This window comes from Buteo buteo, chromosome 17, assembly GCF_964188355.1.
Source record: "Buteo buteo chromosome 17, bButBut1.hap1.1, whole genome shotgun sequence".
Taxonomy (NCBI): Eukaryota; Metazoa; Chordata; class Aves; order Accipitriformes; family Accipitridae; genus Buteo; species Buteo buteo.
The window spans coordinates 26,878,801-26,904,144 of NC_134187.1; the positions used below are offsets into that span (position 1 = coordinate 26,878,801).

At 37.7% G+C, this 25,344-nt stretch overlaps 1 protein-coding gene across 3 annotated transcripts in view; it reads left to right on the forward strand.

The window, feature by feature from the left end:
- Positions 1–25,344, forward strand: part of FAM83B (family with sequence similarity 83 member B) — a 55,063-nt gene that overhangs the window by 4,079 nt on the left and 25,640 nt on the right. For all 3 annotated transcript variants that reach the window (XR_012653320.1, XM_075049316.1, XM_075049317.1), the window contains exon 2: positions 756–1,259. Coding sequence is in view for 2 of the 3 variants with exons in the window: in XM_075049316.1 (XP_074905417.1) it covers positions 816–1,259 (444 nt within the window). In the remaining variant the exon portion in view is untranslated. The remainder of the gene's footprint in view (positions 1–755; positions 1,260–25,344) is intronic.

Genomic DNA, 25,344 nt, shown 5'->3' on the forward strand with positions numbered 1-25,344 from the left:
TTATAAATCGGCAGCAATAAACAATTTATTATTAATGTTTTGGGAAAAAAAAAAAAAGGTAAGATTAAAGCAGCCGCTCCTTTTGGCAGAAGGAATGAGCAGGGTGGAAACTAGACATCAGATTGCTGATTCAGAGTTTGATCCCAGATGTGGGAGGAGAAATCTTTCTGGAGTTCCTCATAACTCACTGAAATGAGGTAGGCTGGTCCTGCTTCGGAGCAACAAAATGGATTAGATCAGCATGGGAGAAAAGATAGATAAGGAGAAGGACCTGAATTACTGTGGTTTCAAAGAAGTCGGAGAAAAGGAATGCGCTGCAGAGAAAGATTAATGCATCAAAAAGTAGGAAATCAATGGGTTTCTGAAGTGTTTCTCTGAAGACCACTCTGGCAGTTGTTATAGAGTTTCTAAACACAACCTACGGTAGTGTATTGGAGCATACATTGGGTATCTATTGGTGTTATTGGTACAGATCTTCAGTGTATTATGAGCTCTGCTGTAGCTTTTAATATAAGAACTTCATCAAATCACTTAATTATGTGTTTACTTTTGTCATATGTAGAAGAAACTCTTTATCTAGCTCTTTAATATTCATTTGACAATATTAATCCCTGAGCCTTTTCAGAACATTTTTAAATTCTTGGAAGGTGCTAGAAGAACTTAGAGCAACATTACCAGAAAAGTATTTTGAATAAAATCTGTGTGCATGTCATAGATCTCTAGAAATATTGATTCTTACTTTTCTCTCTTTACAGATACATTTCATCAGCTCACGAATGGAAGTTTAAGAGACTTTATACAAAATATATGTGAAAATGGAAACTTCATCTTTGCTATCATCCTTACATGATGAATGCAGATCAGACAACTATATTGAACCTCATTACAAGGAATGGTACCGAGTAGCTATTGATGCTCTAATTGAAGGAGGTTTAGAAGCCTACAAAGAATTTCTTTCCAAAGAGAGATGCTCAGAATTCCTAGCCGATGAGGAAATTGATTATATATTGAACAATGTTCACAAACTTCCCCAAAACACAATTTATTCCTCTAACAATGCCATTGATGACACCTCTTCCTCGGGAACATACTGGCCTATTGAATCAGATGTGGAAGCTCCAAATCTTGACTTAGGTTGGCCCTACCTGATGCCTGGAATTTCTGGTGGCACAAATATTGATCTGCTTTTTCATCCACCACGAGCACAGCCTTACACCATAAAGGAAACTATTCGGAAGATGATACGAGATGCAAGAAAGGTAAACATGAAAAGTATTATTGAAAAGAAAAATGTGGCACTAATAGTCTAGTTGGTGTTTTACTAGAGGCTTTTTTTTTCTTCTGGCAGGAAAAAACAGTCTGGCTGCTAACAATTCAGATGGAAAGCTTTTCCACAGACTGAGATCGGTCCATTGATATCACATGCACCAATGTTATTAACCTTATTTACAAGGGACCAGGAATTAATTGGATGGATTAATGAAGCATAATTACCAATTTATTGTAATGCTGACCAGTCCGTGAGAAATTTGTAGATAATCAGCACACCTTTTCTTTGACCTCAGTTGAATATACCTCAAGTGATACAATTCTGTCTAACTTGAGGATATATCCTAAGGTTTCTCTTTTGTGTCAGTGGAAACATGCATCCATTTGGCACGGTAGACAGCTGTTATAAGAAAATAACACCTTGGTGTACATCTGACTCATGTACCTTGACAGTCTCAGGTTTTGTGATTTTGCATGCCAACTGTCCTTGCAGAAATTAGTCAGAAGTATTAAAGAGAGCTCAGAATAAAAAAAAAAAAAAAAAAGAGGCTTAGGCAACAAGAAAATAGATTTTAGTTGGGTACTTACCTTAATTTCTGACTAATGACTAATTTATAAGAAATGTGGACACTTCTGCAAATGTACTTGTCTCCACTTAGGGGCACTTGCATCTTGAGTTTCCTAAGGCACACCCAGCTTACACCTCAGTGTAGGGGGTGCTGTGTGTATAAACCACCTTTTGCTTTCCAGTGTCAATTTTAAAAAAACACCAAAAAAAGTATTAGCATGCAGTCTGTTTGACCCTGGGCCATGTTACCTCTTTAAACAGATGTGACAAGGTTTCAGAAGTATTCCTAGCAAGTACGTTGCACTCCCCTTTCTTCCTCGTGAAATAAATTGGGTTCTGCGTGACTCTATGGGCTTCAAATTGGTAGGATGGGTTCTAGCTCGAGTGCATCCGTGAATGCCTCAGTGCCTGAAATGTGCATGTAAACGTGTGCAATAGAAATGGACTGAAAAAGGTGGGGAAGGGAAGGACAACATCTTTTTACAATGTCTCTCCTTTATTTAAGTAAAGCATATAATTTGTTGGCATAATAGAGTTATCACTAGGCCTTTTATCCTGTAGTTTACAATCTAGAATGACTGTATGCTCAAGGAAGAGGAGACTTAATTACTTCTCTACCTCTTTGTCCCTTTCAGAGTGAGATTTGGTGTTTTCTGCTTTTGTATGTAGTGAAGCTTGACCGTGGCTTGCCCAGAATACTCTCCGATCTTTTTCAACTGCAGCTCCTGAGCTACCAATGTATCCACTGTACGGGAAACCACAGAAACTCTATTGCCAAGACTGCTTCAGTTTTGGTACAAGGTCTTGATACGCCACGAAGAAAGGCTGCTTTCTGTTAGTTGCCATGCTTTTTGTGCCTAGCTGGCTGGCTGCCTGCAATCCAGTCCCTTTCTGATGGCTCTTAGCTGGTGGTGCTGCCTTGTAAAATGCCATTGTAAGGAGTATGCCTCCTTTGAATGCAGCTGTGGAGAAAAGTCAGATGCAATTCTTACCCCTCTTCAGAAAAAGGTTGAGTCCATATTATATTGGCTCTCCAATGTGTTTGTAGTGCTTCCACTCTATAAAGAGGATGTTATGTAAATGTCACTGTCAAATCTGACAGCTGAAAGGTTTGTTCAGTTGATCAGCACAACCTAAACAACAACAGCCATAACACTTTTGATACAATGATATGGGTTGGTCGCTTCAGGAGGCAGCAATTAAATCTAAAAGGCAAAGTGTTGTTCAGTCTCTTCTGTCTGCAGAGGCATAGAAAAGTTTAAAGGATTTCTAAGTAAGGTAAAGTAAGGTATTTAAAACATGCTTACAGTAGGCAAACACTTTGTAAACAGGCTAGCCTACTTCTAAGCCACTTATAAAAATATAGTTATATTAACCAGAGTTCTTTGTTATATAGTAGTGGAGATGTGTAGTCTTGTGAGAATATTCAAAGGAAATAGGAAAAGGTTATACATGAAAAACAGAAACCTGTAAAGAATAAACAAGTTCTTCAGCAAATCACATTAAACCAATACAGCTCTAAGCAAAATCTATGGGAATTTCAGCAAACTTCTGTGGGAAAATAAACAGACTGTTGGAGGTGGGCATATTCATACCACCTAACTTTAAGCACCAAACCTGAGTGCCTGAGTTCAAGCACTGATTTCCCTGGGCTACGTGAACACTCGGTGCAGTAGGAAACCAGCTCCTACAAGGGCAAGGCAGAGAATGTTTCTGCACTGATTCACCCCATGAAGGAACCCATTCTATATATTTGTATGTATATACTAGCCCAAAAATTCATGAAGGAGAATGAGCCACTTGCAACCTAGATTCTTGAGTATTTGGAGATATATAAGGATAAGATGACATTATTAGTGGACTTACTCTTGACCTCTTTCATGCTTGATGCATCACAGTGTCACTCCTTAAAATGATCATTACATATGTTAATTTTGACCTTAAGAAGAGATGTTGTAAAGAACATTAAGCAACTTGCTTGCTGACAGTGGTTTTTCCTGACTAAAGAGGAAAATCATTTGTAAGGCTATGCAACACTAGACTAAAAACAGTGACTATGAAAAAGTGTTGTAAGAAAATCTTGTCACTTACATGTTTCTTAAATGCATAATCTGCATAAAAATTATGCACATCACCTTCATGGTAAGTACAGGCAATATAATAAAGGAGTTTTTCTTACATGAAGGATCAATATTTTTAAATCCTAGAAAAATGAGCTAACCATTTCGAAGAGATGAAACCATGCTTGTGATATGTTTCTGAACTTATATTAGAGCAGGGGAACTGTATTGTACATAGGACAGCTTTACATTGCAGTCTATACTACAGCACTTCTGAGGGACAGGTGTGATGTTAGCAGAGTGCCTTAGGTCAAACCTAACATGTCAACAAAATGGGTTTACTGTTGGTGTAACTAGACCTCATCTCCAAATGATAGAGCTTGCCAGCAACCCTCCTCTGTCAATACAATACTGTGTTCATACAAGGAGCTGTTTGGCGTGACTGTGTCAACTGGGGAGACACGAGTCTTTTTTAGATGTTGATATAACCGTGTGGGGAAGAAAGCACTGCAAGGTCTGTCTGACCTTAATGATGGATGGACTTCTGCAAACAAGCCAGTGGCCTTATTTCTCGTGTGTTTTGGAGGCTTCTACCTTTAATCATTGGCAGGTTTCCGGCTTCTCTGAAGCTTGAGATGCTCCTACAGCCTGACTCATCCCGGCTGGGCTGTCTGAACCACAACTGATAGTGTTTAGTAGTTTTTCCTGAGATTATTCATCTGGGAAATGGTATCAAGATGATTACTCATCTGTGTCAGGTTAGCATGAAACTTCCTTCTCTTGCTATAAAGTAACACAGAGACTTCAATAATGAAGCTCTTCTCCCGGTATGACTTGTCCTAAGAGTTGCCTCAAAACCATCTGTTATGAGGGTTGTACATGTGTGCAAGAAACAGCTCGTACTATCTTCTCAGGCATGATTGACAGGGTGAGGCAAGAGGGAAAGGACAGGACAGAGCACCAAAGGGTCCTTCTGGCAGTGTGTTTTTCTCTTACTTCATTAACTGGATTCCTCTCTCCACCACTGAGACATTCCTACACGGTTTTGGAGAGAATGTATAGCTCTAAGTCTTTTAGATTGATATCCAAATAAGGATCAGCTCTTCCTGGAGAGAATTCAAACCTGTTGTTTAAAGAACCATGTTGTTTAGACAACTCAAGGATGCTGGTTTGCAGCACAAGACAGAAAACACTGAAGGACTTCCCTGACATACTTTTGGGATTTCTGATGGAATGTATGAAGTTGCATGCTATTCAATAAATATGCAGTACTCTTCACTGATTTTATTTTACTCAAATAAACTAGCACTCTTAAGCTTGGGTTCGTAAAATCAGTGATAGTTGTAAGACTTTTTTTAAAAGTTAATTGTTTAGAAGCTTAAATAGAAATTCAGATGTGTGTTATCATTTTGGAAAATCAAAAAAGGCAGTTGTTTTTGCTGAATTACTCATGATTGGGCTTCTTAATGTGAGAAAGGGTTGCAAAACTTGGACCCTTGGGAAAGAATTAAGTTACACTGTAAACAAGTGCAACTTGTTATTAAGTCTTACCAGACCCACTGTAGGTAGGCCCTTAGTAAGTCAAAAAGGACTTTCTTTGAATTCTTGTGAGAGTGAGTTATGTACAAAATCTAATGCCTGTGTTGTCTTCTAGAGCACTGGACCTAGTCAAATAAACAAAAACAGTTGACTCATTTTAGAATCATATAAAACGGAAAATATTTTCTTAGGGTTTGGGGTTGGGGTTTTTTGTTTTGTTTTGTTTCAGGCAAGAGTGAGAGGTTGTGTATTACAGAAAAAAATGGTTATTCACTATTGATCTCATTTGGTCATTTGTATAATACATTAATAATAGTCTAGTACTGGCTGCAGTCTAGTATAAAAGAAAGTCAAATTCTTTACATGCCTATATGAAGAGTGATGTTTTTATACAGAAAGAAACTTGTAGAATATGGGTGTGTTGAGCAATCTTTTTTTACTCTCTCAACAATACTCTTTGCCAACTATTTTAAAAATAATTTGAACGCAGACTGGAACAATGATAATGAATCGTGCTTGTGGCAATGCTTGTCTTAGCTTATTAATTGCAACAGTCCAACCAGATGAGAGAGGGGCTGCAGTTTTTTGTTCATAAAAGCTAGAGCAATCTGCTGAAGGAGAGAGAATAGATAAATGAAATAGTCATCACACTCAAAAGTTTTCTGTGTTATCTGTAGAGTGTCTGATAAACAGTGGATATCTTTTTTAAGGTGAGAATAACAGGTAGAAGGACTCAGTTCCCAGCTGAAGATGTATAGGCAACATATTCCCTGCCAAAATATTCTACCCCACAAGGATTTCAGCAGGCGTTTTTTGGTTCAGCTGCTACACTGAAGGGTGCATTCATCATTCACTTCCACTCACCTTCTGTTAAATGACTTCCTGTTGGTTGAAAACCAGCATGGCATTCATGAGTATGGTTTCCAGGTGAAACATGATTTTTAGCTTTTGATAGATTTATTAGAGAGAGTGAGGTCATGTCCTAGCTTTTCTAATCACACAGGGCACATGCCACGCATTGGAAGAGGACACATGTCTTGCTCTTGGTGCTATTATTGTGTGACTCAGTATCAATTTTTTGCCATCTGCTCAGAACAAGTAATTATTTCTGGTATTTTAGCTGCTTGGGTTTGCCTTTGGAGTCTTCACACTATTTTACTTGCCTGTCCCCTTCTCCTTCTGCCCTTCCACCCCCTCCATGTAAGGGTAGTCCCAGAGCAGTCACAGCACTGCACTTATAATGCAGACAGAGAGGGCTGCCATCAATGGGACACATCTGCAAGCACTTTTATAATCTGGACAGCCTGGGACTTATGCGAAATGCATTTCTTATACCCAGTTGCTCTAAACATGAAACCCACAATTTTTCCTGGTAACCCTCCTGTTAAAATAATTTTTAATCAGTTGTAGTGGGTTTTTACTCATAGATTTCTATCAGGCCAAAGCCTTGCAAGGCTATTTCGACATCTTTGATACTGTTATTTTATACTAAAAGATGTAATTGACTAATTTATAGGTATTGCTATTTTTATGTCACAACTGTGCTAATGTGTTATCAAAATATCACACCTCCATGATAGATTTCAAAATGGAATAGGGAAAATTGAAGGCCAGATCTCACAGGCAGCTGTATTTCATTATTAATATTTGTCTCATTCACATATATATATATCTGAAGTAAGCATACACATACGCTTTGTAGCAATAATTTTTTTATTAAAATATTCTCATTGACATAAATCTTTGTCAGTCAAAACAAAAGTGCTGTTAAAAAGTCATTTACGCTTTTTGCACATTCAGTAGCTTAAAATGTTCTTTATCATATTCAACAGTAACTTTGTACCAGAATATGCTGAAGCAATTATAGGTCAAAATATGTTACAAATACAAACCCGTTGATTTCAAATAATTTTGCCCAGGCAGAATGCTTCTTTCAGTGCCCAGTCCAGTGTATTTGGGTTCATCCCTCTCCTTTTCTTGCTTGTAAAAAAAAAAAACTGATAAAGTTGAAGTGCTATTTTTGTTCTTCTGAATTCCTGTCCTCAAGAGGTCTGAGTTTTTCTAATTTTTTTTCAGCCAGGGAACAATCTTTCCTGAAGAACTATAGGCTTAATCATTTCACATTCATATTGCCATAGGCCTTTTTTGATGTCTTGCAGTTTTAGCATAACTTTTGATCTCTGATAGCTTTCCAACATAGCCAGTGATGCTCTGAGGGATAGGGGACACATTTTGGGTTATTTTAAACTTTAAATTTGTTTGTCATGTATCAGAATTTGGAAACTAAAATATTATACTATCTGTGATAGAATTCTAAACAAGCATAGCTTGGTATACAGATACCTGCAATACTGCAGCAGTATTTGTGTGATACAGTGTGATAGAAACTACATGGGAAGTGGAGAACTGCTGATGTGGAGCAAAACAAAAAGCACAAAAATCCAAAGAGAGCTGCCAGTTCAGAATTTCCCATTCTTCTGTTTTGAAGGAGCGGGATTGAATGCCACGGAGTTATGTGTATTAAGTTTCCTCATATATCAGATCTGAGTACCAGTATCTACTTCACTTGTAATTATTTCAGAACAATTTGCTTAATGCTCTGTTATTTCCTCGAGGAGTACTGCAAGTGTTCCAGCACAGGTGATAGAGGAGTCAAAGTACACTTCAGTATTTACCTTTCTAAAAGAAGGGCAGACTTTGCCATTGATACAAGTGTGATCACGCCTTTCCATTTAGCCTGTTGATAATGTCTATAACCATTTTCTAATAAAGAGGTACTTTTCTGTACAATAAAAGTTAAAGTCCACATTTTCAAAAATGCTGTCAGCATGCTTGAGATCTCACAGGGCTTTTACTCTTTAAAATCCTACAGTAATTTACCTTTGGGAAGAAAGAAGCAATGGCCATAACAACAGTAACAGGGTGTAACTGGCACTGAGCTTGCAACATTAGTAGGATCTGCAGACACCCATAAAATGACTCACCTGAATAGAGCTGTTCAAACTGAAGAATGGCAAGATCTGGCTATGGCTTGCTTGATCAACGAAGTTAATAATTTTTCAGTATACAGTGCACTGATCAGTAAGGCAGTTGAATTTACGGTAGTGTTATTTGCATTATAAATATAGAAGTGGAAGCAACCAAACTAGCCATCTCTGCTTTCCTTGCCTTTGTTTGACATCTTTTCCCATATCCTGGGTGTTTGTTTTCTGAAGCTGTAGACATAATTATGTTTCACTGCATGTCTGTATATCATATGGTTTACTGGTATCTTAGTCTTCCTGATTGGTGCCAGCCAGTTCAGACATACCACTACTGCAGTATAAACAGTAGATGAAGAATTTATGTGCTCTCCTTTATCGCTAGCCATCAAAGAACATGACCAAAGTGTGTGCAGTTTTATAGATGAGAATACTAAGCCACAAAAGCATTAAATTAATATATATCACAATTCAAAAAGAGATAAAATTATAAACCAAAAGCCTGAGAGTATTATACATCAGCAAACAGTGCTCAGAGCAACTAGGGGTCAGATAACAAGCTTTTCTTTTCTTGTCTCTGTGGTTCTGGTTGATAAAAAAAATCATAGTCATGCATTTAGTGTTATAGTTATGAAAACTAATTTTTGAGGAACATCGGTACTTCTCCAAAAAAGTTTGCATTAGTATAGAACTGTAGCTTTGTAGTGCTTACTTTTCAAAAATATTTGTAAAAGCATAAAGTCCTTTCTTATCTTCAGATAAAGAGGGTGTATCTTCAAGACACACACAGGCTGTTCTCATACCTTTGCTAAGTAAGTGGATTATCTTAACCAGTTCTGTCTCTTGGTCTGGAGAGCTTGCACTGACTGTCCAGAATATGTAAGATGGGAGGGAACCAGAACAGATTCCTCAAAAACAGGGTCTGCAGTGACCCCTGCTCTCCCCAGAAAGGCGTGTGGGCATGAAGCTGCCTTCAGAAAACTTCAGTGGTGCATCTTTTATCTGGGGGTTTTTGCTAGCTGCAGCACCAGATCTCCCCAGGCCTTTGCACTTCTGCCAGCAAACCTGCTGTAAGAGATGAAGATGGGCGATAGGATAATGTGAGAAGTTATGCACCGTATCTCTTAGAGATGAAAAGAAAACTTTGATATCTGCTTCATCCACTAGCAGTCAGGCTCAAACAGTAGCACAGGATTGTGTGTTCAGGTAGCCAAATGGGTGTGCCTTCAGTTCAAATGGCAGATACATCATCTCAGCCTTATTTTCATGCTGTTTCCTGGAGCTGCAGGCGCTCTGTGCCAAGCAGGCTGCACTGCAGCTCAATAACCTCTCTCTATGGCTTAAACACCAGGTAAAGCACTAGACGTCACCTTCTAATTCAGGTGAATCTGAGTGGCATCAGCCCACAGAAGGTATTGTAGTTAGTGTTTTTCTACTAGGCTTTTGATGCTCAATAAGCCAGAAATAAGAATGAGGATGAGATGAAATAACCAGCACAGAAGAAGAGCAAGTGCCTACTGATTCTATGGGGGACCTTTCTCAAGAAATGCCCACTAAGGGACAGCCCTTTTTCAGCTGTGCAGAATTCACTGCGAGTGGGCTGTACCTCCTGGTCAGAGACATCAGAGGCAGCAAACAGAAATGTCAGTGTCAGCCAGCAAATCTGATTTCCCTCAAATGCCAGGGGGATACCACCTGTCAGAGCAACCAGGTCCCCATCCAGCATGACAGAGCTCAATAATATCTGAAACTATCTGCTGTTCTGGTAATTTCTTGGCACTGCCTAATGGTGGATTAGCACAGGCATGCAATAATTGCCTGAAAAGTCACTGTCAAGGGTGTGAGTTTCTTTCAAATAATAGGCAGGTATATGTGGCTGCACAGTATCTGTTTGATAGAGATCTGTAACCTGTCTTTGCTGAGGATGGGCCTAAAAATACCAACCGTCAACGGATCTAACTCTTACAGTAGTATGTACTGTTAAGAGTCTACAGAAAGCTGCTTTAAAATTTAACAAAAACTATATTACTTTGCTCAAAGGAGATACTTTTGAAATGAGAAAATTGAGCAGAGAGATGAAACTGGGAATTATGACTGATTCTTCTATTTGTTTATTTATTTGCTATCACCTTATTTCATGTTTTAGCGCTGTATGATCACCAGTAATATCACTATATTTTATAATAGATTTTATGTTGCACTATATGATTGAGGTGATATCATCATCTATTTTGTTCATGAATTCTAGGCTTATTGAATGACAGTAAGCCACTTGTGCCAGAAGTCTTAATTAGTCAGATGATTTGATTTCGTATGCGTAAGTTAAATTTAATAATGGAAGTGTAGTCCATATCTGAAGTGCTGTGATACAGGATTGCAATCTCCCGTTACAGGTTTTCTGACCCAAGTAAAGGCTTGGTACCAGGACTTGAAGTTCTGAGGAGTTAAACAGTGCCTTTGCAATGAGCTCTTGAGAGCCCAGGAACCTCTTCTGTGTAAACGTCAGAGCCTTGCAAAAACAAGGGCTCCAAGTGTTTTCTGGAGGAATAAAAAGGAAGGAAAAGATGTGCTTTTCTTGGGAGTTGGGAAAGAGGCATGTCAGAGGAGCAGGGATCTCTGGTAGTCCATTCAGTTGCTGGAAGGCTTCCATTAGAAACCAGTGCAGCAACTAAATGCTGTTTAGACCTCCTGAGGGACCATAACACCCTGGAGCCTGCACCCAGGGTGAAAATGCTGGCAGCTTTGGATTACTTCAGTCTTACAGCATCACATGGAAGGGGACAGCTTAAGACAAATGCAGATGGACCAATGTTCAGTTCAGCCGGGCTCTGCTCTGTGCTGTCACGTGTCGATCAGAAGTAACTCCATGAGAATCAGTATCAAATGGAAGTAAGGCATGAAAGTTGTGCGTAGTGTCTGTAAGATGCAGGCATTTCTGCTCTGTCTCCCTAAAGTGACCATACTTACAGTACCATAGGAAACATTTTCAGTTGTAGTCCCTCTTGCCTTCCCCTCCCTCTTCGCCCCCTGCTCCAGCTCTTCCCTTTGGACAGCCCTCTCTCTGCTGCCTTTTCTCCTTTCATCGTGTACCACAGCCAGAGGTGAGCATTTACTGCCTGCTCTGGGTACTTTTGGCAACTTTCCTGAATGCAGTTCCAGGCGTGGCATGTAGGAATGTGAGCTCCCTCTTAGGTCAATAAAAAAGGGGGGTGCCTTGGAGGACACCTGGAGCAAGTGCTTACAGGAGGGTGTTTGAGTCTTTTCCCCATCCTCTGTCTTTCCCTGTAAAAAGTGGTAAAACACCGCCATGATGTTAGAAATAGAGCAATGCTTTTGAATTTCTAGTCAATTCACTCAATTTTATTGGCAAGTTTCTGATATTTATTATCAGTTGCAGATGTAACAGATTCAATATTAGGGGAGGTATATTTTCTGAATAGGGCTGTCTTATTCGCCCTCTGTTTTATTTTGCAATAAATTGAAGTCTTTGTCAACAAGGATGAAGTTTAGAGATAAAGCTTTTGTGTATCAGAAATTACAATAGACTATTTAATTACAAAAATGACTGGTATGCACAATTGATTTTCATCTCATTTTGTGAAACAATGCATCTAATGAAACTTGAAAAGGATTTTTTTTCAGTATTTAGTAAAGCTCAGGGAGAGAAAAATATAATGCCTGCTCAAAGAAGACACTTTTTTTCTTCTTTAAACAAAATCAGATCCCTAATCCTGAGAGGATTTAAACACTTTAATTTGTGTACATGAGACGTTCCATTAACCTAATGTGCATATGTGTTTCCAGGATTGATACCTAGGGATATGACCATGTATCACTAAGATTCTGATTTTAAATAATTAATTAATCTATTTATCATAAATCGTGCCACAGTACTCTTGTAGTACAAAATGAGCATATATCTTCAGTTGATTGCATCCACTGTGAGTTACTAAAAAAAGAATAAAGTGTGTCCAAGCAGACTGCTGTAATTTTTTTATTCTAAATAAAAGCTGTGTTGAATAACTTAATATCTGAAACCCAAGCAAGGCATTGAAACTGGTGGAAGGTTTTCCTTTCCCCAGATACTATTCCACCACTCGGTTCTCCTTTACTGATCCCTGCACGCACACGCAGGCCAGGTCCCGCAGAATTCTAACCCAAACGAATGGACCCACGTATGAATGTTACAGAAGATAGGCTGGTCCCTTAAAAAGAAATTCAAGAGCAAGACTAATTTATCATGCTGATGCATAAAGAGCAAGAATAGGTTTTGCCAATATAGAATGTCTATCACAGAACATTTTTTTTCTCTTAACTTTGTATAAATGGCCTCTACCAAAATGATTGACTTCTCTGCTAGCAAACCTTAAGTGTTCATACTGGGGATAGAGGCTTTATTATCTTCTGCCACATTACACATACTTATTACTGAGCTCCTATACAGTGCAAGGAAAATTCTGTAGAGAAGTTTCTCAATTTGTACTCTAAGGCTTTTGAAATGATTGCAACATATATATTAAAAGCACACGTGCACTTTTTCACGCATGCTGGCATGCAAGCAAGCAAAATGAAAGAAAAAACAGTAAGAAGTGAACATCTGGATTTTAGTTATTATGGTAGAACTCTCCAATAGTTTATGGATTTTGTTTTTTAAATGCTACATGTTCTTAAATTAAAACCAAAACCAAAACCAAAACCAAAACAAACCCTAAACACCTTGAGAAACAGTTTCATGGACAATTATGACACTATGCTGATACAAAATTGTGTGTACACAAATAGACATTTTGAATTTTGTTAGTGGTGTTTCAAAAAATCCTGTGGATCAGAATTTCATAATCTGCTAAGTTCTATGGAGATACATTGCTTATACTATCTGAGGAGGTGACTTGCTACTTTTAATCATACAATCATCCCTCTTGAGATACAAAGTAAAAGAAGAAAGCATTTCAGTTTGATAGGTTACTCTCTACTTTATAATACAGCTGTCTATTTTAAGGTAGTAGACTGCGCATAACAAAAATACAGGTATTTAGAAAAGGGAAAAGATCTAATTTCTGAAATACGTAATAGTACTTAAGTGCAGGCATTGAAGTTACCAAGCTGAGTAGTGTATCTGAAATCAGCATTAGAAATGATATTTGACAGACTTTTTTGCATAGAATGTAATTAGTTTAAAAAGAACACAAAAAGCTAGGTGTTTAAAGATTTTGGAGGATTTTCAGCAAAGTATGTTGACTGAAATGTTACTATACTGAATGAGAAACAAAAAGTTATAGCATTTTAATTCCAGATACAGAAATCTCTCTGTCTTGTTTTAAAGAAGTAACAATAACATTGTTGGCTGCATTTCAGTTCACCCTGATGTTCACATAGTTTCTAGTTTTAAAAACCCAAATGGAACTTACTCAAAGCTGCTTGTTTTCATACAGTTTGTATGAGGACCCATAATATAATGCATGCAAAAAGAAATGGACATAGGTTTAAGCATAATTTTTCCTGGGTCAGTAGATCCAAATTTGGGCAGACTCTTTGATCAGTCTTGGCTGAATGTGTGTCACAAAGTTTGGGCAAAAGAATCCCTGATATGGCACAGAAGTACAAAAACTTCTTGTCAATGCCTGTTGGAGGCGTTACTGTCCTAACAGTGGAGATGTTACTGATAATTATGCTAAATATTCTCCTCTTTGGAAATTGGAAATTATGCAAGAAATTGCTTTGACCAGACTTTAAGTTACTTCTCTAGTGAAGAGAATTTCAGAAATATGGGAAGCATTGTAACATACAAATTAAAAATAATCCAGTACTTTTTTTTTTTTCGGAATTAGTGTCTTCAGTTGACTCTAAATCCTATAGTGCTGAGTTACAGTAAAAATACACTGAATTATATTTTTGCATCAAAGTATATCTATTTTTCAACAGCTATGAATAAAGTCCATAGCAATTACAATGTAAGTAACAAGCATTGATCTGGTTTGGGTTTGGTTTTAAATTGATTATCTGTGGCTCTGGATGGGATTTTAGCCTCAAACAGTAAAACATAAAGCATCCTGCTTGGTCACTTTTATGACTATAACCTATATAAACCTAATAAAGGAAATCTCTTTACCTATAAAAAGGGAAAAAAGTGACATTAAATAATTTGCAAATTATCTGTAAAAACAAGTTACATAATACTTATATAAATAAATATGCACACATACGTTCTTGAATGTCATTGAAAAGCTTGCTGTCAGCAGCTCCCACAGTAAATATTGCACCACACAGGCTGAAATGCAGAACACCTATGAGTATGATGTATGTGAAAAATCTTTCATGGTAATTATTAACATATTCAACTAAATTAACACATTATAAAAATTGAGAATGGCATTTCGCTTAGGACATTTCAATTCATTTCAAAGTCATGGTTGGCTCTTGAAGGTCAGCAGGTTGTCTGGGAAGGATTTTAATGTTAATAAACTATACCCTGTTTTTCTTTCCTTTCTCAAATTTGTGCAAAACCACAAGACCAAGAAAATCTCAAATTAAATGTTTCCTTTGTTTTCAAGTTGCCAAATATTCCTCAGTGTTTCAGGGAATTATTCCTCTGCAGTTTTTGCTTGCTTGGTTGTTTCCAGGCATGCTTTTGGGTGCTTTTTGCCTGGGATTTTGAAGGGAATGAGTCTTCTGCGCTGCATCCAGTGAGACTTCCTACACTCCAGGTTCATTCCCCTCAAAATCCCAGCAAGGCTTTAGTTTTGAGCTCGTTCATGGAGACATGTTCTCCTCCCCCAAGACTAGTAGTGATTCTTATATTTTAATGAATACGACTTTTTGTATAAATCACTTGTCTTTACTTCTTGATTTTATGCTGCTGCTTGTACTGTGTTCACGTGTCCTCTCCATGGGTAATTGCTTTCGTTTTCAGGTATGATTTTCTAATTGATTTTATTGGAAGTTGTTTTGAAAAAGAGCTGGGTAAACATGAACCTGTAATCAATGTTTGTATCCTTTAAAAACTCATAGTTTGTTACCAGTTTTCAGGGCCCTCCCTATTCATCTTCACAGCCATTTCCAGACTGCAGAATCAGCAGACGTTGATAAAACTGAGAGGTTCACAGATTTTGATGCCAGAAGGGACCATTATGATAATGAAATCTGACTCCCTGCACAACACAAGCCTGAGAGTGGTGCATCTTCAAAGAGCTGATACTAAGAATAAACCTGACCTTAAAACACTTGGGTGCTAGTCTTACAGTCAGCACTTCTGGATAACTAATTCATAATTGCTCAGGAGATCAGACGTTTTTTGGTACAATCACTTTTCTCTAAATGATGGAATTTGCTTGAAGAAACCCGTTTTGCAAGCCCAGACCAAGCCTGCCTGAGCTTTCTGCTTGTGTATCTCATCACTCAACATGACAGTCAGCCAAAAGAGAAGGTGCAGAGAATTTTAAATGCAGGACTGGAGGGTGAGGTGAGGCTGAGGATGCTGTGTAGCTGCGGGGATTGCTTTCGGAGGGACTTTGGGATGCTCAGTGTCTCTAAATACGGGTCATTAGCCTCTAAGGATCTGTTGGCATAGCATGGTAAAGTGCAGCGAGGAGATTACCAAGGAGCAGGGCGTTTTCACCTTCCCAGAGCATCACGTTAGTGTGGCCAGACTGTTTCCAGTAACAAAACTAATTAGCGATGGGGCTGACTCAGATGTCCCTGCACAGGACAGCGGTGTGACACGCATCCCCCCCCCCCCATATATTTTCAGTTTCCGGAATAAAAATAGATGCAATAATGTTAGTCCCACATTTATGAAATGGCTTGCACTTTACATATTAAAAGCTTTCTGTATGCACTTAAGTGTTATTGTAAGTAATTTAAGAGGAATTTAAAAAGCTGCTTATTTTTTCTGGTAATTTTTCTAAGTCTTTTATGACAGAGAAGTAGCAGACTTCAGTAAGTTTTAATTTTTTAGTTATGCCATGGATGATTTCGAAGGCTATAAATAACAGTCTATGAAAAATATATTTCTATGCTAATATCTTCTAGAACTAGCTAAAACGCTTTTTTGGAGTGATTCACATGCTTTTATAGTTCCATGCATTTGTATCGATTCAAAGACCTTTTCCATCCTTTAAAAAAAAAAAAGGTTATTCTTTATAACCTTTTATTTTTGCTGGATATAAAAGTCTTGTGATTAAAAGCATTGGTCTAGGACTTGCAAGACTTGTATACAAATTCCTTACAGAACACAGGCTCCTCATCTGTAATTGTGAATATTAGCTCAGAGTGATTTGTGAAGACATACACATAGTTTGGCGTACTCATATACTAGTGGTTGTGAACACAGTTTCAAGAGCTTAAGCTGGAATCGACCTTTTCAGGTGCTTCTAATGGTTTAAAACTTTATATTTTGCATCAACCTTTTGTGTATTTGTTCTTGTCCATGAGATTGTTTGTTTGCTTTAGAGCATTCAAGCAGAAATATTTGAGTCATATCCAAACACAAAGCAGAGAGTTGTTCATGTCCCCATTAGCTGCCCATGTTCTGCTGTTACTTTTTTCACACAGTATACCTCTGTGCAGCTATGAGAAACAAGAAAATATCTTTTTTGTTTTTCACTTGAAGTTCTGTTTCTGATTCAGGTTGCATTTCAGTGAATGCTCAGTCACCCATGTAAATGTCATGAAAGTCTTACCTGTTGCATACCTGACTCATTTCATTGCAAAAATTGTTCCCATGTCAACTAAGATGATGTATATTGTATTTTTTATGATTGATAAGAGACCGGAGTATCTTTTAATTACCAACTACTGGTCACAGTTGACTAAAAATGATAAACTCCTTGAAAAATTCCTACCTGACAGCTGCACCTCATCTCTCTAGTGAGTCCTGACTGCACCAACATCTGCCAGCAGGTTCAGAATTACAAGGAAAGAGTCTGAAGAACAGCAAAAGATACACGGATTTTTAAATGAGCAAGAAAAAAGGATAAGAGCTGTCCTGTTATTACACCTGAAACAGCTGCTGTTTTCCATTGTTGACAATACAATGCTGGTTTGAAAGTTTTTATCTAAAGGAAAGAGGCAAATGTTCTTTCTTTTTCAGTCAGAGTGCATGCATGTGCATGCAATCCACTACATGCACACGTGCATACCGTGCTACAGAAAGCATGGTTTCGAGGTACGCACACGTGCACAGGATACATAGCAGTCTGGTACGGAGAGCCTTATTGGCATCAGTTTGGAGTGGGCAGGTTACTCAAGGGAAGATCTTTCCTGAGATCAGAGAGGTACTTCATAAGAACAAATGTTTATCTGAAAGGCACTAGTTTGCATCAACAGACAGTTATTTTCCAAAGTGTTCTTGGAAAAAAATGTTCACCTCTCCTCCACAGAGATATTGCAGGTTTTCATCTCCATTCTTATTGCAAGCAACTCAAGTCATGTAGTATATTAAGCTATTAGCATGCTTGGCCCATTTTCAAGAACAAATTTTCCAACAGAATGTGGTTTAATGTAAGACCATGCATGGTTTGGTCAGTGATGTTTTTGCCTTTTGTTCCTTACGATTAGACAGGTTCTGTTTTCGATGGCAAAACAAGTGAATTTTCCTCTCTACCCCTCATGTTTGCTATGTGTAGGAGGTATACGCCTATTCAGCATGGGAATGTTTTGTGGCTGCAAGGGCCTCACTGACACAAATAGGCAGTGAATTTCTCAAAGCAAGCTACTGAAGAGCTGCAGTAGGTGCCCCTGAGACTGATTTTCTTCTTCCTCCATTCTTAAATCCAGGTGCCTGCTGTGATGCTTTGGAAGAAACCCCCTTGTCCTAGCAGCAGCTTTGCGTCTCTTGCAGGTGTTCAACATGCTTCATGATTAGATCTCTGATTATCGTTACCCAAATTGGGGGGGTATGTGTGAACCAGCACGCAGTGCACATCAGGAGGAATTTCTAGAAAGGGGAATGATCTGACATACATGAAGTTGTACAATGGAAGACTTGTGATAACATGTTTCTTTTCAACCCATTAATAAAACCCGATTATGTTGCCATGTTGGTCACTAGCTCAATTGAGTACAAAGGGTTCAGTTCCTTGCACACTGATAACGCATTTATTTGAATAATTGTTCATTTTATTCATTTATGAATGAGTGCTTCACATTATCCTTGTGAGGATGAGAAAAATGAGAGGAACAGACTGTGAGCATGGGATGACAGCACCCGTCTGTGGTCTGTGGCTGAGGTGATGTGGTCTGCATCGCAGAACTCTGTCCTGCAGCCCGGCCGTGTGTCTGCTCCTCCCCAGACACGTCCTGGAAGTGGCCTAGGTCTCCGATCTAAGAAAATATTATAAATACACTGAATAAACTTTTAAACATTAAAAATAAACTTTTACATTCAAATGGAAAGACTAGTAGATATTGAAGATGGAGCACTATGATTATCTGATCTGACTGTAGCGCAAAGACCAAATAATCTTTCCTATGATTTTGCATAATTGAAGTATCAAATTGCAAATGATGAATTAATACTTCTCCTGTGGCCTTGTTGAGGAGCTGTATGCAGATCAGTGAAAGCTGATCCTAACTGCATGTACAAAAAAATAAAGCATCACCAAGAACATTTCTTAAGCTGTATGGTTTGTTGCTGTCTGACAAAGATGGTTATTCACAATTCAGCTCACGTAGAGACTAAAAGATCAGTTTAGCAAAAACCTGGCAGAAAGAAATAAGAAAGAACTGGGTTTTTTAATTTTTTTAAACTTGTTTCTATTAATTTCCTTTCTTATCCATTGACTTGCTACTCCCTCAAATGCCTCACTATCTGTGGAAGATTCACCTTTGAACAAGAACTGTCAGGTTTCTCTTAAAAAGCTTTTAGAGGGTTTCAGAATTGAAATTTTTTTAAAAAATACAGTATTTTAAAGCATAGTATTGCTACTGAAATTATAACTCTTTCAACTAGTAATAATTTTACTTGTAATTCCTCTCCTTTTTTTTTTTAAGTGCTGCACTTGATCCAGGAATTAAATTTTGTGTAATACCTTATTTAGTTCCAATTCACTATCCACTCCACTGGGGTCTATGAGAATTACAGAATTACTTACCTGTTTCATTTCAGTTTGCTTCACAAGAGGTGTGAGCAGGGTTTTTTTAATTGTTTCCCTACTCTTTCAGATATCTTGCTCCATACAGTAATGTGCATAAAAATTTTAGTTTGTTTTCTTCCTGAAAAGCTGCACATAATTACTTATTAACTAGCTTAATCTTTTCTTATCTTTAGGACATTCTGCTGATGCTTTCAGACTAGTCTGCAATTATTTTTTGTTTTTCATCTAATCTGTAATAAATAATCTAGCATACCAGGGTAATGGATTTCACCTGAGGATCTCAACATGATTTGCAGACAATAATTAATTAATTAGTTTCACAACCTGTCTTTAAAATAGGTGAAATTGAAACACAGCCTGCCAGCACACAGTCATTAGCAACATGTTGCACCATTAACTGTAGCTGCTTTATAAGCAGGTGTTGTAATCTGCTCCTCCTGAGTGTCAGTGAAGGTTCGTGCTCAAGTGGCACCATGTTTAAAAAAATAAATAGTTAAAATCATCTGGTTGGGTTGTTTACCTTGTATTCAGATGTAATTATGTGCCATACAGACCTATGCAGGCATATCTTATATCTGTAATATATATTGCAGAATAGAGATCTGACATCATTGCTGTTGCTTTTTTTAGCAACATAAATGTTACTACAGGTATTTGTCCAGGCATGGTGTTTTTACTTATAAATGGATTTTACTATGTCATGTAGCTGAACTGGAAAAATTTTAAAGATGTATATGAGGTGAACAGAGACTTTGTCAGAGTTAAACCCTGAGGCAACTTCTCATTATTCTTCCTCTTCCGTTTATACAGGAGAATCATTGACTTTCATTCATACTGACCCATCACTGACCTGTGGCCAGTAATTTTAAACAGCCTGGATTCTGTATTCTTCTGGTTTACCCTAATCATATTACTGCTTGAATTGAGCTCCTTAAACAGAATTAGGTACATCTATAGGGTTTGAAATTAGTGGCAGTGAAGTAAATAGCATCTGTAGCACGAAGCAAAAGCTTTATTGTGAATAACATAACATTATGGTCATAAAATGTGCAATAAAAAGTGATGTATTTTAAAGTTTTCATAAAATGCGTAGGAACTCATTTTAAGCCCACATTCAGTATCCAAAATAAGATTTTTTTTTTCCAATCTCAAATTTAACTGAGTTTGAAGTTCTTGGAAGAGGGAGCAAAGGACAGGAAGGGAAAAAGAAAGAATTAAGGGAGTGAAGGGGGAGAGGGGAAGGAGGGAAGGGGGAAGGAAGAGGAAGGCAGTGAGAGAAGGGAGAGAGGAGGGTAACAGAAGTAGGCCATAGTAATTTGTAAATTATAGTGGTTTTGCTTGCACTTTTGTCACAGCAATATGAAAATCTTTAATATCATTGAGTCCTACAAGCTGCTAGAAATACTCACATGCAATCAAAATGTTTTCACAAGACAACTGCTTTAAACATCTGACCATGAACCAGTCCTTAAGTGTGTATACCTCACGTGTCTATTAATGACTCTTAATCACATGTATGAAGCTGAATACAAAAGCTGTAATCTTGAAAAAGGATGTAAGAAGCAATATTTGAAAAGATTTTTTTTCTCCACTTACCCTTCCCTAAATATATGATTAGCCTTTATTTCTGTATTCATTGACTCTTGTGTTGGTTTTCCTTCATAAGTCAGGCTGAGCATCCAACTTGGTCATCAAGCTGTTTTTTGAATATTGGGCATAAGTATTATTTCCCTGATACTCAAAAGTTTAATTAAAAATGACCAACAGCAGAGCAGGGAATTCCTCCAGTGTCTTAGGTGTAAACTATCCAGGTCTGCTAATGGCAATTGTTGTAAAAAATATTACTCTATTGCAATGGACTGTAATGTTTCTTCTTAACCTTGTAAGACAAGGAGATTATCCCACTTCTTTCCAGAGATGAACAGGAGGCTCTGTTGAGGACTGTGTTCTCCATGTTCACGTTACCTTTGCTGTACCATGAACTAGGGGAGGTTTTTAACCAGAATTGGTTCTAATCTCAGTTGGGGTGGTTCTATGGACATCTAACAACATCTTCTGTGAGGACTTCCAATTTTTTATTCCTCTTTTTCTTCTACATATACCTCTGAGACACTTTCACTAGCAGTATTGCTTAGGATTATGAAATCTACCTTTTGGAAGAAGAAGTTTTGAGCGTCTATAGAGGACTAATCTCCAACAACTACTGATATAATTAGGGCTTGTTTCTCAGTATTAAGTATCATCAGGTCATGCTCATTGGTCTGTAGGCTTCCACTAATTTGAAATCTGGCAACTGAGTATGTTTTTTAATTGGGCACTGCCATCCAAAATAGATTTGTTTTCTCTTGAATGCAATGTCTTTTATGTTACAAAATAATAATCTTCTAATGAAGTTCTGTTACATGCTGCAAGATCACCCAGGTATAAGGCTGACAGACTTACCAGTACAACAGTCTGCAACTGTATGTTTTTATTTTTTGACATACTAACAACATTTGATAGGCCATCCTTGTGGACTGTCGTTAACATACTGCATATAGGCATTCAAAAGTCCATCTTTCTGAATCATAAGTAACTCTGAAACACATCAGGTTTGTGTCCTGACTTGGATCCACCAAAATCTTCCTGTGCTTAGAAACATGGAAAGTACGTCTTTCCCGCTTTTGAAACACTTATCTTCAACTACCTCCATTATTTTCCAGGGTCTACTATGGAAGCGGTGTTTCCACCTCTGTCTTAAGTCCCTGCCTTTCTTTTTTGATTCTTTTCTTATGTGCTGAATGTACCTGTAGTACATACTACTTCCTGTAAGTAACAACAATGGATTTCAGGCAATATTAGACCTTTGAACAATCTAGTTATGTTTTATTGGATTTTTTTTGGTCTGAAATATATATATATATACTAGCAGCAACATTGAACCCTGTGCAGGATATTTTAAATATGTTGTTTATTTATAAAATATGAATATTAGATATTCAGCTCTTCCCGTTTCATTTCATTTCAGAAACATACGTTTACTATTAAGGTCTTAAAGATGACAAACAGGGCACAGTTCTTGCATAAGCAAACTTAAAAGCAAAATTATTCTTCCCAGTCTAGAAAAGTGGGTCTGAATCATCTCTTCTTCCTATAAATCTGCCTTTGACTAAGAGAATCTTTCATTGTTTCCAAGTGTCTAATTAACAAATGCCAACAAAGTTGTCTACCTTAAAGAAATGTTGCTTGTTTTTATAGTTTAAAGTCTACAACCTGTAAGTGTTCATTAATATTGTGGTTTTCTAAACATTGTCTAGTGTTTTTAAATATGTAAACTCTTGGGAAGTGGGGTTCAGTGTTTATGTGTTTATACAGGATTCTTGAGGGAACTGAGTGGAGCAGTGGGAAGGCAGACTGACTTGGAACTTCATTCCATTCCCAGTCTGAGAAACCCTACCAATATGTACTCTTAAAGGTGGCAAAAACCCAAAATATTTTCAAAAATTGTTACCCAGATTAACTGAAATCTCAGACATTTACTTTGAGTCTTTGATAAGCAGCAAATTATTGTAAGATTTCTTGAAGAGCCCTCAGAAGTGTTGGCATCCAGTCTAGTTTATCTTGGCATGAAGAATATTTGTAAGCAGGAGCAATTTGGATGGATAGTTTTAGTACATTTTTAAAAATGTTTTTGTCCCTTTGCATGGACACCCCCCCCACCCCACCCCCCAGTTTGAGGTGACCTTTTCCCATGTTCTTAGCTGTGTATGGTAATTTATGGCAGACATTCATAGTTTCAAAAGAGTTCTTAACCATACAGTAGTCAACTCATACTTCCCTTGGCCAGGTAGAAGCTAACCAGGAGCATCTACTGCTCTTACTAGTACTCCAATTATTTGATGGAAGTCTCAAAACTGAGACTGGTCTCTGAGGTTGTTGTATGAGGTTTTCAATCCTGCATAGCACATCAAAAAGTAAAATTTATTAAGAGTTTAGCTCTAATTACTATTGGCACTTTGGAAAAAAAATAATTAAGGCTTATCACATGGTTGCACATATTTTGTTTTGGGCAGTCATTAAGTAATGCACACATGAATAAATGAGTACTTCTACTTACAAATTTAAAATAAAAAGTAAAACATTATAATAGCAATTCAAGTAGCTTGAACATTCCCTAAATATTAAGGGTCAACATTCCCTGAATATTAAGCGATCCAGTGAGAACCCACATATTAAAGCTGTTAATACTCTTTTAAATAAAAACTATTATTTCTGAAGCAGCAAGTCTTTGAAATTCATCATAGAGAAAGCCAGAGGCTAGAGAAGTACCTTTTATTTTTGTAACGAATTTCCATTCTGGTATAGCTGAGTTGTAGGCTGTCAGAAATCCTGGCATTTCCTTTCTGTTTGCTTTCCTCAGGAAAAGGTTGGCAGCTTCCCAAAATAACAACTGAATAAGAACATTCTGAAGAGCTAAATACAAATGTTAAAATCCTGCTACCCAACCAGCTGCAGCCCACATGGCACTGAGAACAGAGCAACAACATCAATGGCAAGAGAAGAAAGGGCAGAGTAAGCTCCCAAACACGTTCCCTCCATCATGCCAAGCATTTTCTGTGCTGCGTTATGTGCTTCTCTGTAGGACCTCTGCCTGCTCCTGTTTACAGTGACACAACACAGCTTGCTTGTTAAATACCAAAAGCGGTTTAGTTATTGATGGAAGCATTGCAAGCAGAAAGCGAGGTTTTAAAATTGAATGTTGTGAATGCTTGTTGCTTTCATCATGCATGACGGTTCTTTGCAGATTTAGGTAAACCTTTTCTTGACTATGGTGCACCAGTCGCTGGGCAGCAGCTGTTTCTTTGCGGATCCTTTCTTCCAAGGATTACGTTTATAAGTGCTTCTTGGAAAGTCCCCACGAAGAATCCCCAGAATATCCCCTTCCCTCCTCTCATCTCTGTGACTTGCTGAAACTCGATTCTTCACATGCGGAAGTAAAGCTTCAGAGGAATTATCACCTCTGCTGTCGGCCACATCGAAGTGGTGTCTCCTTTAATTCGGTCAGCTCAAGCTGAGTTCTTACTAATCCTTCAGCCAGAATAACAACTACCAAACCCATAGATACAGATCACATTTATAGAATTAATGTAGTTTACTCCCATATGTTTTGCAAGATACTCACCTGTAAAATTCCCGGTTGCGTGAATTTGAAGAGGTGACACAGAAGGTGTCTTTTTAAGATGGTACACATATGATTTGCTAGCTCAGCCTGCAATAGCTTTCTGAAAGGTAATGCAGAAGGCTACTGTACATTCACTTTTCAGAGAAAACAATCTTATCTGCACTTCAGAGAACTTTTCTTTTGTGTTGGTTTTAGTTTCATTTGTAGAAGAGCTAATCCTGATCTTCTGATCTGCTTTTTTAGAGACACGGTAAGCTGCACAAAAATTGCCAAATTGAGCAAAAGGCAGAATTGTCAGGTAGTTGTTAGAAGATGGTACATTGTAAAAAAATGGATCTTCCCATGTATTTCAAAGTTGAATCACATTCTTCTTCAGAGCTCCTGTTTTTACTGCCATATCATTCTTTGCTGCCAGAATCAGAACATTTTTCCCCGTTACTGAAAGCTAGAAAGTTCCCCTACCACACATCTTTCTTACATGTTTATTGGACAGAATGGATGAGGCTTCACCATGTAGGCTACACAATTAAACTATTTATATAGTGCTTTATGTGGTTGCCTGCATTCATAATTTTCTGAGAATAGTTTGCATTGGTTTTCCATATTGTATTGCAGATTTCTAGAATTTTAGTTTACCTTTTGTTTTCTGGACAGTGACTCTTTTCTTATGAAT